At 37.6% G+C, this 13101-nt stretch overlaps 1 protein-coding gene across 2 annotated transcripts in view; it reads left to right on the top strand.

The window, feature by feature from the left end:
• Positions 1-12099, top strand: part of CERK (ceramide kinase) — a 33367-nt gene extending 21268 nt beyond the window's left edge. For both annotated transcript variants that reach the window (XM_041405381.1, XM_041405380.1), the window contains 4 exons: positions 1280-1350; positions 6026-6231; positions 8198-8406; positions 9383-12099. In XM_041405381.1, coding sequence (XP_041261315.1) covers positions 1280-1350; positions 6026-6231; positions 8198-8406; positions 9383-9482 — 586 coding nt within the window. In that variant the 3' untranslated portion in view covers positions 9483-12099. The remainder of the gene's footprint in view (positions 1-1279; positions 1351-6025; positions 6232-8197; positions 8407-9382) is intronic.
• Positions 12100-13101: the final 1002 nt, after the last annotated feature.

The following is a 13101-nucleotide window of genomic DNA, read 5'->3' as shown; positions in this document are numbered from 1 at the left end:
AAAGCTCAGGCAGAGTTGAAATCAGTGAGAGATGTGAAGGATTTTGTTTTTATGAAGGGATTATTTAAATATACTGGTCATAACTAAAGGCTGAAGAAACTATGGGCTGAAGGAACTTGCTGATTAGTGGCATGGGGAGCACAGTGATAAGATATATCAAAAAGGCTGCAAAGTTACTCCTTTACCCCATTTTTCACTAATGTAGGTTCACCCCAGGCCATTGAGGTCCCCAGGCTCCCGGATGAAGGGGAAACAGTGGATGTTGCACACCTTGACTTTAACAAGACCTTTGGTCCTGTTTGCTGTAGTATTCTTAAAACTAAGTTGATGAGGTGTGGACTAGGTAAGTGGGTGGGTGAGAAACTGGCTGAACTGCTAGAAAAGTTGAGAATGCCAAGTGTGCCTGGCAGCCAATTACTAGTGATGTCCCTTGGGAATATTGGGCCTAATACTGTGCAATGTCCTTATTAATGACTGGAACAGTCTCAGAAAGTGTGTTCTCAGCAGTTTGATGGATGATACCAGATTGGGAGGTGTGGTTTATCTTGAAAGTCAGGGCTGCTATTCAGAAGGATCTTTGTGGGCTGAAGAAAGAAATGGCTGATAGGAATCTCCTGAAGTTCAGAAGATGCAGATGTCCTGTACCTGGGGTGGAATTCTCCCATGCAAGTGTGTACACTGGGCACTGACTGGATGGAAGGCAGCTCTGCCAAAAACATCTTCAGGATCCTGGTGAGCAACAGCTGTACCTGAGTTAGCAGTATGTCCTTGCAGCAAGGAAAGCCTACCTTATACTGAGTTTTCTAAGCAGGAGGGAAGTCAACAGGAGTGATTCTTCCCCTTCACTCAGCACTTGTGAGATGGAGTGTCTCCGGTATGTCAGTGTCTTTCACTGTTAGAGCAGTCAAATGTTGGAACAAGGTGCCCAGAGGTCTGTGGACTTCACCCTCACAGATCATCAAAACTTGACTGTCCTGATCCTGTAAGACCAGCTTTGAGCTCTCCTGTGAGACCACCTTTGATCACATCAGAGATCCCTTCCAACGTGTGTGGTCGTGTGGCTCTCTGCTGCTTTTACGTCTGACATCCAGTAGTCTTTAGAGCCGTACTTAAATAACTGCACTGCCTGCAGGGCTATGATTATTCATGCCACATGAGGATTGTCAGTGCTGTGGTGCATCTTGTGGTGGGGGAAGAGCTTGTAATGACTGGGTAAAATAAAGTTGAAATGAGTAATAGTGGAATTCTTTCAGGAATTGAATGGTATTTTTGTTTCCAGATGTTACATCTGCAAGCAAAGTGAGAAACAGTTGGCAGAACAGAGCAAGGAACATGGATTAAAACATGAAGGTAATTTATCAAAAAGTAAAATGTGATAGTATTACAGATTTTTTTTTTTCAGAAGATAGCAGTTCAAGTGTGCATGTATTTTGGTTTTTTAAGCATCGAGTTACTTGATAATCCATTGTTTCTTTGAGCTTACAGAAAACGCATGTAAGTGTCATTGCCCCTGTACTCAGCACTAGTGAGGCCATACCTTGAATCCTATGTTCAGTTTTGGGCCCCTTGCTTTAAGAGCATGTCCAGGGAAGGGCAGCAGAGCTGGTGAGGGGTCTGGAGCACAAGTCCTTTGAGGAGCAGCTGAGGGGGCTGGGGTGTTCAGCATGGAGAAAAGGAGGCTCATGAGAGACATCATCACACTTTAGAACTGCCTGAAAGGAAGTTGTAGCCTTGTGGGGCTCTCTCTCTTGTTCCAGGTTATGAGGAAATTACCTCAGATTATGCCAGGGAAGGGTTAGTTTGGATAGTAGGAAAAATCTCTTAATGGAAAGGGTAGTCAAGCATTGGAAAAGGCTGACCATGGAAGTGCTGTCCTGGAAGGGTTCAGAGGGCACATGGATGTGGCACTTGGGCAGATACAGTTTAGTGATGTTAATTTGATATTTGGACTTCAATTTTAGAGATCTTTTCCAAACAAAATTATTTCTCTGACACTATGATTCTAAGTAGGTGAAAAACACGTGAGGTGTCTTGTCCATCCAGACCTCAGAAAATTCTGATAAAATTATGCTAATTGTATATTTCAGTGTGTTTAGTTTCTTTAAGAAAAATAATATTCTGTGAGCTAGGACAGTGGATTTTTGTGAGAAGGACTGAATGGATAAACTGTGAGGTGTCATAGAAGGAAGCAGTTCATTAAGGTAGCTTTTAGAATAGATCAGGATTAAAAATTTGTGTTTGTTAGCACAAATGTCATCATACTGTGAGGCTGTGAACTTGGACAACTAGTAGGTGATCTAGTGGACTTCAGTATTTCTGTACAACATCCCACCAATACTCACTATAAATGAAAATGAAAATTCTGTCCTCCTTCTCCAGTCATGCTATTCTCTCTAGTCATTATTCTTTCTTTCATCCCCATTCTAACCCCTGTGTATACTTGTGTGGTTTTTTTTTTTTTCTAATGGGCATAACTTTTCTTTCCTCTGGTATAAACAAGTGTTAATGAATGCTCTTCAGTCATTCCCCTAGTTATCTCTTTATGTCTGGCTGCTACATCCTAATGGGAAGAAGTACTGATATTGCTACACTTGAGGCCTTGCTAGAGAAAGATAACATAGATTCACTTGAGTTTTGCCTGCAGCTTTGGTTCGTCATCCTGGATAAACCCCTCTTGAAGAGCAGGCGGGAAGCTTCTGTGGCTGCTTCTTTCTGCCTTTACTCTGTTTTTATTTCTTCTTGTAGAGCCCAGTGCATGCAATTGAAATTTTCTTAACGAGCATTTGGTCCTTATGACCTACATTATCTTACAATTGTAGGTTTTTTGCACTGTGACTATGCCAGGTTCTAGGCATTTTTTAGGAGAAAGATTATCATACTGCAGAGATTCACTGGTAGCATAAAGATTTCTGTGCAACTTGAGTTCCCATTACACTTGTTTAGTGCTTTCATCCTAGCTGCTGCTTTCAGATCTTTGATGTAGTCAAAAGATGGTCAAATCAGAATATTTCTTGGGTTATTTTAATCTTTGGCCAGATTAGCTAAAGAAAAAATTTTAGCGTATAAATAATGCATAGAAATAATAATATAAATATGACAGTAGATTTTTTTGTAAGAAAGAAAATTGTCTTTTAAAGAAATGATTGTAGCTATAAATTGACAACCTTTTTTCTTTTGTTTGTCGGGGGTTTATGTGCATTTTTTCATGTTTGTGTGTGTTGTTTGGTTTTTTGTTGGCTGGTTTGTTGGTTTGGTTTTTAAATCTGCCTTTTTGTTACCTTTCTTCTAGCAAAGGAGCTACTAGAAAGCTACAGGTTAGTTAGCAATCAAGACAGTTTTAGCCAACATTGCAAATGATATTAAGCAGCTGATTATGTAGGATATTGTTTACTTTATTCCATTCTACTTCTGGCAGCTGGCTTTCTTTGCAGTGTAGTCTCTTATCCATGCAGTACTGGTAAGGAAATAATACAATCAGCTACTTTTGATTCACTATAGAAAGGATTTTAAATCTCCACTTCACATAAGCTTTTCACTCAGCAGGGTGTCTTGGCTGACTCATTCATTGTGCCTACCAGGTTTGTGTGTAATTCAGATAAGTTTAGAAGGATGTTGAGTGGTTGTTGCTGAACATATTTCTTTGTATTGTGCAGGAGTCTCTGTGCATGTGCTGAGTAAATGTTGACTGTTGGCACTTTATGCTGATTTCAGCAACTTGCAGTGTGTGCACACAATAGGCCACTGATGAGTGTCACTTATGCACTCCCTGCTTATGACTGCCCTACTGTAAGATATTTTGAGCAAATAATTTGTGCTGTTACAGTGATACACACTGCAAAATGGTTATGAAAGCAGTTGTTCATTTAAAATGTGATTGTTACCCTGACTTCGTTCTTACTTTGAACAGTGAAGGTGTTCTTGGGTAACATGCTGAGATTTATACCAGACGAAAACCATCTATTACAGTAACATAAAGAAGTATTTTACCTTAAGCATACTTAAAATGTTGGTGCATATCTAGACACACTGATGACTAAATTACTAATGCTTCTCAGAGAAACAGCAAAATAATTTATCAGTAAAGGGAGATATTTGCATTTTGTTTGTGTATCAAAAATGTCTGTTGTTTCCAGCTCCAGTAGTTTATGTTCTGTTCAGTTGCCTTCATTTCAGAGCAGGGTCTTGTCATTTGCCTGCAGCCTGAACTATATTCTATAGTCTGACATTTAGGTATGTCTCATCTCTCTTAAGATGCACATTTTGAATCTGATTTAAATTACTTCTTTTGGGAATGTCATGTTTGAAAGCAACACAAAAAGATCAGCAGTAAAGCAAGCAATACTAAAAAGCACTGTGGCAAATTAAACAAAAATATTGAATTTAAAAGCCGTGATTTTTTCTTGCTATTTCTGATTTGTTTCTCAGGAGGTAGAGGGGATAGTCTAGATGGAAAAATTATAATAAAGTTTTTTGTTTTAAGTCTTTTGTCACATAAGCTTCCATGGTTTTTCCTGGAAAACTGTTTTTCTTGTTCTGTTGCTAGAGAGTGGATAGTAAGAAGTTTCAGTTGAATTCTAGAAAAAAGAGAAGTTCAAAGAATGAAGAACAACTACAAAATACTTTGGAAACAATTTTTTTCTTTTTATTTTTCCTGATGTATAGAGCCTGGAACACATTGATTCAAAATGAATGCATCATAGATTTCAAGTTCAAAATAACCTAGACAATTGTAATAATGATTCTCTAAATTTGAAGTTCCTAGAACTGAGACAGTAAGGAATATCAGAATTTCAGGACATGAAATACATAGCATAAACATAATCTGTAATCCCATCAGAAAAGCACCTTGAAAATTACTGTAAGTCAACCAAAATGTGGGGAACTGAATCACGTTAGAAGTTCGAGTCCATGCCACTTAACATTCCTCAAAATCTCTACCTTGTATACATAAACAAACTTAAGCCTTTATTGTTCACTCCTTCATTTTACCCCTACTGGCACTTCACTCTTCCCAGTCTTAGAACAACATGTATATCCATAGTCTGTTTTGCACTCATTACTGCTGTGGAATTGTTCATTTGAAATGAGTCCACTTACATTGGTAGGAGAAAAATAGTGTTATGGCTGCCTTTTGGCTTTTTCTTATTGTAATAAGGAAGACAATTATGTGTAATCTAAAAATAAAAAAGGCATTTTACATATATTTTTATCCATGTTCAAGAAAATACAGTGTAGGCAACAACTCTGCATTGTCTGCCAATGCTTCTTTGTTCTAGAAAATTCTTCTGCTTCCTGGTAGATCAATACCCACACACATTTAATCTCAGTCTTCATGTAATCTCCAACAGAGTTTCAAGGTATTGAAAAGAGGCTTTATGTTGTTTTCCAGAAATCTCTGAAGATTTGCACACAGAACATTTAACTCTGTTAATAGTTCTAATCTTGGGACATTTGGGGCTAGAGTGGAAGCAGACTCCTGATATGCTGCCTGCTGGTCCTTGCTGCACCCTGAGTCATCCCTTCCCTTTGACTTTTTAAAAACATTAAGTTGCTGCATTGAGGCAGAAGAGAAACGTTGCTTCAGAAACCAAATACTAAACTACAATCCTTGCATCATTGTTTATTTAAGATTAACAAGCTGAAAAGCAAAAACAGAATATAAATGTTAATCCCTCTGAACTTTGTCACTACAAGATTTGTAACTTGCCTGTCTTTTCCTTTCCTATGGCTTTGCAGGTTTTTCCCAAATAGCACTGGTCCTGAATTTGACATGCATAGGCCAGAGCAGGCAAGCAGCTGTGGGAGATAGTTGCTTTCTCCCTTCTGACTGTGACTTTCTCTGTTAGTGTATGAAAAACAGATACTTAAAAAATATTATTTTTAAATGTAGTTTATTTTAGACATTTATTGACAGTACATGAATATGGCCAGGGAAGATTTTTAAGTTGCTATTGGTTGCTTTTTAGTCTTCTTGTGAGTAGATCAAATGACTACCTATCTCCATGTCTTTACTGATGTGTTTCAGAAGGTGAAGAAGAATGGAAGGTTATAAAAGGGAAATTTCTGGCCATCAATGCAGTAAGTATGAGCTGTGCCTGTCCACGAAGTCCAAAAGGTCTTTCACCAGCAGCTCATTTGGCAGATGGTTCAGCAGACCTCATTCTAGTTCGGAAATGCTCCAGATTTGATTTTCTACGGTATCTTGTCAGACACACAAACCAAGATGATCAGGTGTGTATTCCTTTTAACAGTGTCCATCAAAGGTGTAAATATTGGTATTCTTGTAGGACAGAAATAATATCTATAAAGCAGGTTTGTTTTTTTTTTTTTTAATTTATGCATTTTGTGTGATGCAATTTCAGCATGTGTATCATGGGGAAAAAAGGCAGCTCAAAACATTTTACCAAAGTCAACTCCTTGGCTGTAGCATTTTAACAAAATTCCAGTTTTGCCATCTGAATTCAGTTTTGTAACGTTTTCCGTGTATTTGCTGTTTGAACAATATTTAAAGTTATTTTATCACATCTGTGCCCTCATGTAGTTGTCATGAAAAACTGCTCACGGCATGAAAAACTACTCACAGCATGAATAGCTGAGGTATTTGTAGTGAAGAATAATAAATCACTTTTGGGAACGGTATGAAAATGTGGTTTAGAATTAAGTTACCAGAACTGCAATTTGATTGTAAACTGCAGGCTTTTAGCAGTATTTCACTACATATTAGTGACCAGGATGAGCTTCATGCATTCAGCTTGAAAATTATTTCTTGCATGTGTTGTAGCTGTCAGGCAGGAAGATTCATCACTGCTTTGGATCATAATATCTCTTGAAACTGAGCTATGACTGTGACTACACATATTTAATATTTGTCACAACCTGATTTTATTAATATCTTCTGGAAATCACTTGAACAATGGGCTAATGTCATATCTAGTGCATAAAAGCAATAAAAATTGCTTTTACCCCATGTCTCTCTGGGATGTGCTGGTTTTGCAGTGGAGATTAAATGCAAGGTTGTACAAGTGTCCTTATCTCAGGTTAATGTCCACCATAAAAACCCTTCTTGGGAGGCCCTTCTTGAAAACTTAAGGAAATGTGAAAAAAAAAAAAATAAATAAAAGGGTGACTGTACATCAGTAGAGATTGGTTTTCACATTTGCTCCCTTGTCATCCCCTTCCTGGACACACAGAGACATACTCCATGGCCTTTGCTAAATGACCTGTCTGTATTCCATTCAGCTTGCTGAATAGTTAGCTCTGTATCTGTTAAGTTGCTTTCAGGGCTGATGGGGGCATCCTCTAATTTATTGTCCCTTCAGTTAATGATGCCTGCTTTAAAGCATTTGTTCAATATTGTAGTGTAAATCTGCAGCCTGGGTTTTAAGAGCAGTCTTCTATGTGACCTGCTTTTTTTAGCTAAATTAACTAGTTAAAATTATTTTTATTTTTTTGGAATGCAATGGGAATGTGGTGGGAACACTCAGGTGTGTCCCCCAAAGAGGGCAGGTTTGACACTATCCCTTGTAAGACTGTGGATCTGTTGCATCATTTTGCATCATGTGCAGTGCTCTGGTGCAGGGTCTGGGGGGCCCCTTTGAGGGCAGCCTTTGATGGGCCATGACAGCCCCTGTGGTGTCCCTCGTGTGGATGTCCCTTGGATGTGCCTTTCCAGGGTGAAGGGCCCCTGGAGCTCCTCTGTGCAGCAGAGGGTGGGCATTCACTGCCCCTGAGCAGAGGCTTTTTCACCACACACCCAGATCCTCTCCTCCTCCCTCCTTTGTGTGGGTCTGGGGAGCCTGGCAGCTGATAGCCCCAGGGCTGTGGTCTCCCCCGTGAAGATGGGGGCTTAATCCTCCTGTGAATGTGTTCTCCTAGCCCAGCCCAGACCTGAGTCTCTTATCTCCATCAGCTTGCAGCCCAGGGCCTCAGTCAGGAGGTGAATTCAGGGTGGGATGATCTTCCATGCAGCTTTTGTTACACAATTTTGCTATAATAGGCACTATACAGTGACCATTGAGAAGTAAAGTTTCATTTTTCAAAAGCAAATATGACTTCATGCCTTAGTTAAGCTTCTCTAGAAAACTGGAGTGGACAGACTTTCCTGGAGTACAAAATGCTGCATGCTGAGTAGTTTTACACATCAAATGTATTTAATTATAATTGCCTGATTTGCCATTTTTTTGTTTGTTTTTTGTAGTTTGACTTTCCATTTGTAGATGTTTATCGGGTTAAGTGTTTTCAATTTACATCAAAGCTTTCAGAAGACAATGAAAGCAATGTCATGGACATTGGAAAGAAACGTTTTGGCCAGTTCTGCAGAGATCATCCAGCCTGTTGCTGTAATATTGTTAATAGCACCTGGAATTGTGATGGAGAAACTCTGGATAGTTCAGCAGTTGAAGTGAGGTAAGCTTCAGTTTTTCTGTCTATATAGCAGAACACATTAAGACTTCTCATTGATTTTAAAGATGCTTATAAAGACATCCCAAAAAATGCCTGTGCATAGCAAATTTGAGTCTTCTGATAAGAAATCTAGATATTTTTGTTACCATTTTGAATCCTTTCCAGAGAATACTGCAGCGATGTATGTTTAAATGATCACTATGAATGAGATGGATGGCCCTACCTTTAAAGTCATACTTACTTCTTAGGAATTGTTATTTTGTGTTTAAAGTGCTGAAAGTGAAGATGGTGTTGGAAGGATTCTTTTTAAATGTATGGAATGCCTCATTACTCTGAGCAATAGCTTCTCCTGTTTGCCTAAGTAAACATCTTTGCCTCACAGAAATACTGCATATGTCCCATACTTTGTGGTTTTTTTGCACACAGCATAGTCTTATCTCCAGTCTTCGCATATGGGGAAAGAATTTTGCAGTTATGCAAATAATCAAATTAGAAAAGAAGTTTATGAAATTTGAAAGGGTTTTTTGGTTTGTTTGTTTTTTTTGTTTTTTTTTTTTTTGTTTGTTTGGGTGGTTGGGTTTTTTTTGTGGTGTTGTTGTTTGGATTAGTTTTGGTTCCTTGTTTTGTTTGTTGTTTTTAGAACAAAGGGAACCAAACCCACAATATTTACATACAAGTGTGTTGTGTTAAAATATAATCCCTTAGCAGTCCAAAGGGGGCTTTTATAAATGCTGTATATTGTACAAGATTGACTCATCTGGGTGCCCATAGAACTTCCTGTGTGGACAAGGGGCATAAAAGAGGATACATCCAGCAGTCTTAGCAGGGAAGGATTGTATCTAAAATGAGGGCATGGTTTCTGTAGTCAGGAGTAAGAAACTTTGTGCAGCTGTTTGCAGTTAATGGATTATTACAATTAGATTACTAGAATTAAATATGTGGTACCCATTTATTTCTTACTAATTTCTATATTTTTCAGGGTTCACTGCCAGTTAATGAAACTGTTTGCAAGGGGAATTGAGGAAGACTGTAAAGATGAAGCTGCCCACAGCCAGAGTAGCATTGAACAATTACTATAGACATTGTTCCTCCAATGGGGAGAAGAAAAAGTAAAAGCTCAAGGAAATTGAGTAAATATGCATTTTAGTCAAATTGACAAGTATTTTAAACTTCTAGGGTTTTTTTATGGCTTCATTTTAGACATCTTACTGTATTAAAAAAAAACAAACAAAACATTGTAATCATTAAAGTATATATTGGAGCAATGTAATCTGTTATGTTAGAAAAGATGGCATTGGCCTATATCTGTATTCATGATGACTGATAACTCTCTTTGCTTTCCTAGAGAGCTAATTTAGTAGCTGTGTTGCAATAATATCTAAATGTTATGAAACATTGGACTTCCACTGGCACCAAGATAAGACATTTTCAGTGTCTGAGAAGATGTTTTCTGCTGGGAGTGTTATGTAATTGTGTGTGGCTTAAATGCTGGACAACGGTGTTGTCATTAGCTTTTTTTTTTTTCTTTTAATTAAAATATTTCATTTTGTAATTCTGACAATACCTTGCAACTTATCAATGCAATTCAAACACACATTCCTGGCTTTAAGTAATAACAATAATAGTGTTCAGATATTTGAAAAATAAAAGCACAACTATATACAGGTCACACCTCATCCTATATATTCTGTCTTTGAAGGTTTCCTTGCATCATGCTTTTGGAATTATAAAAGGTTTTATGACTATATGGATGATACCAAATACCACACAGTGCAACTGAAAAGTCTTGCAAGCAAATTGCAGGAGTACTTGTATAATATCAGGAGGGCACAGGAAAGGAAAATATAAATAAGTTCTCAAACACCAGCAAGTTTTAGGTTATAATAATATCTGATATTAACATATTAAAAGCTTCCCTCTTCACAATTCTCTGGACATTCTACGCCATGTGTTAAAATGTCTTTGCAAAATAAGATGTTGAAGTGTTTAGAAATATGATTTGATGATTGAAAATCCTTAAAATAATCTAACTAAATATGAAACAAAATAATTTGCTTTGTGAAGCCAAGGGAAGAAACTGGCATCTGACAAATCATGAATTCACTGTGCTGATTTGTTTTTATAACAAAAAACATTAGACTGTCATATAGAGCTATGGAGTGATTATTTAAGTTGTATATAGTTTTGTGTATTGTGGCACATACATTTTTTGTGTCCAGGGTTGGGGCTAAATTTTGCTCCTCTTGTACAGCTTATTCCTGTTTGAGGACAGAAGTTAGCCCCTGTTCTATTCTATCTTTTTTAAGTGTTTCTTTAAGTTCAAAATTCTCTTTAAAACTGACTTTATCTGAGTTTTTTTTGTATCCAAACAGCTGATGATTCAGTATTTCATGTATATTTATATGTACTTCTGTCATCCAGCTTGTGTTAGTTTCATGTCTCTCATATATGTGGTCAGTGTAAGCCATGGTGATTGGTCATTTCATTACTGAAGCACTTGAATATTGTTATAAATGGCAGGTTATTTTTTTTTTCTATTGAAGTTATTTACATTCCAGTTTTGTGTATTATCAAAATTGTGTTCTATATCTTTGCTACAAAGTATTATTCGTATTGCTCTGTATGAAAAAACACTTGCAAATTATATTTGCCTCCAGTACAATCACACAAAGTTTAGGAACTTTATTTTGTTGTACAGTATTTCAGGAAAATACTTGAAGACTTTTTCCAAAACTACCGCTCTTTGCTTTCTTTATTAATGCAATGAGTTGAAATGTTGATTCATCCAGTGTTTTTTTTTGACACTTCTAACACAGGTGTTACATATACTGTGTTTTTAAAGCCATGTTTAATAAATGAAATTGTACTTTTGAACTAACATCCCATTGAAAATGAAATTATGCCGTTTTACAAGTGTGAATATTTTTTGAAAATGTCATTTGTTAAAAAATGTCAATAGTTATTATGGTTAATCCATGAATATTGTGAGAGTACCCAGACTTTGAAGTTACAGTAATTCTTGTGCAGGAGGTCATGGTGCACACTCAGCTTACCAACAGTGGAGGCATTGCAGCTATCCAGAGCACATTCTCATCAGTGAGAACTGGAATAAATAGTAACCAGCTCTTTCCATTAGTTTACTAGCCAGTCATAAGACCCCTACTTGAAAAAATGGAGACTTAATCTCATAGTGAATACATATTGAAATGCTTTGAATATTTGAGTATCTGCAACTGAGTGCTTGGTGTTCCCAAAGAAAGCCACAGTGAAGGTCTCCTTTCTGAAAAAAAGCCACCAGAAAAGGATGAAAGATCATTGTATAGTATTGTAAAGAAGTGTGAAAAATAATAAAGGTATTGCAACATAATAAAATTTAAAGGTCATAGGTAATAGAAAAGCTGCATAGTTGCATTTGAATAATTCTATTTGTAGCATATTAAAGTAGCAAAGCACCATATGTGTGTTCTATGACATGTCCAGTTTATTTTTAAGAGCGCTGTTTAAGTAATGTCTTCTTACCTTTTAATTCTAGGGATTTTTTTCTCCAAATGTAAACTTAGTATGGAAATTATGTATAGGAAAACCAGATTTGATTTTTTTTTCCCAATCTTGCTGGCTTCAAGATTAGAAAATGTGTTCTGTTTTATGAAGCTAGGGCATTTCATTAAAGAAATAAAACTGCGTTGTACAACAGCACATTGGTGTTCTTCTTTTCACAACTTGATTTGAAAAAAAATCTCACTTTGACAGAAATTTGGCAGCAGTATGCTTAATGTAACCACTGTGAGCAGATCAAACAAAGTGAAGATCAAATAGAGTGAAACTATTCATAACCTTCCAGTTGGGTTGACGACAGTTTTGTGGCAAGTGTGAGTGTGAACAAACACTGAGGGTGGAGGAAAGCAACTAGTGAAGCTGGACTTAGGCTAGTACTAAGCAACTCTATAAGGGTAAGCTGAATATGAAACTTATTACAATGCAGGTATTTAGAGTTGTAATTACTGTGGAAGTAAAATAAACTGCTGTTCTAAAAAGCTTAAATATGTATTATACTATAAATAGTGTGGTAAATAGAGGGGGGATCTAGAGTTTTGTGGCAATAACTGCTACAGATGAAGTATGTATTCTAAGAAAGACATGTTCATTGTAGATAAAGTGGGCACAGAAGGAAAACATGCTTTTCAGCACTGCAGACACTTCTGCGTGTTATTGTGTTTGTGTGGCAAGGCTTTGGTAGCTGGGGACTGCAGGGGTGACTCGATGGAGGCAGCAGAGGATGTCCCCATGTCAGACAGTCATTTCCCCAGCCAGCTCCAAGATGGACCTGCCACTAGCCAAAGCTGAGCTCATGGGATGGCATTGCTAAGAACTTCTGTGATAAATAAGAAAGGGTAAAAAGTGCTGTTCAACAGCTGTGAAAGGAGTGAGTGGAAAATAAACATCCTGCAGATACTTAAGTTCAGTGAAGAAGGGGGAGGAGGTGCTGCAGGCACCAGAGGAGATTGCCCTGCAGCTTGTGGAGGACCTCACTGGAGCAGGTGGATGTGCTCCCAGGAAAGCTGCAACTTGTGGAGAGCCCATGCTGGAGCAAGTTTCCTGGCAGGGGCTGCAGCCATGGAGAGGAGCACATACATGAGCGGGTATTTTTCACAGGAGCTGTGGCCCATGGGGGATGCTTTCCTCCTCAGGAAGGTGAAA

Source organism: Onychostruthus taczanowskii, unplaced genomic scaffold (genome assembly GCF_017590055.1).
Source record: "Onychostruthus taczanowskii isolate IOZ18803 unplaced genomic scaffold, ASM1759005v1 scaffold23, whole genome shotgun sequence".
NCBI classification, from domain to species: Eukaryota; Metazoa; Chordata; class Aves; order Passeriformes; family Passeridae; genus Onychostruthus; species Onychostruthus taczanowskii.
The sequence above is the reverse complement of the archived record's forward strand: the minus strand, read 5'-3'. Positions and strand labels throughout refer to the sequence as shown.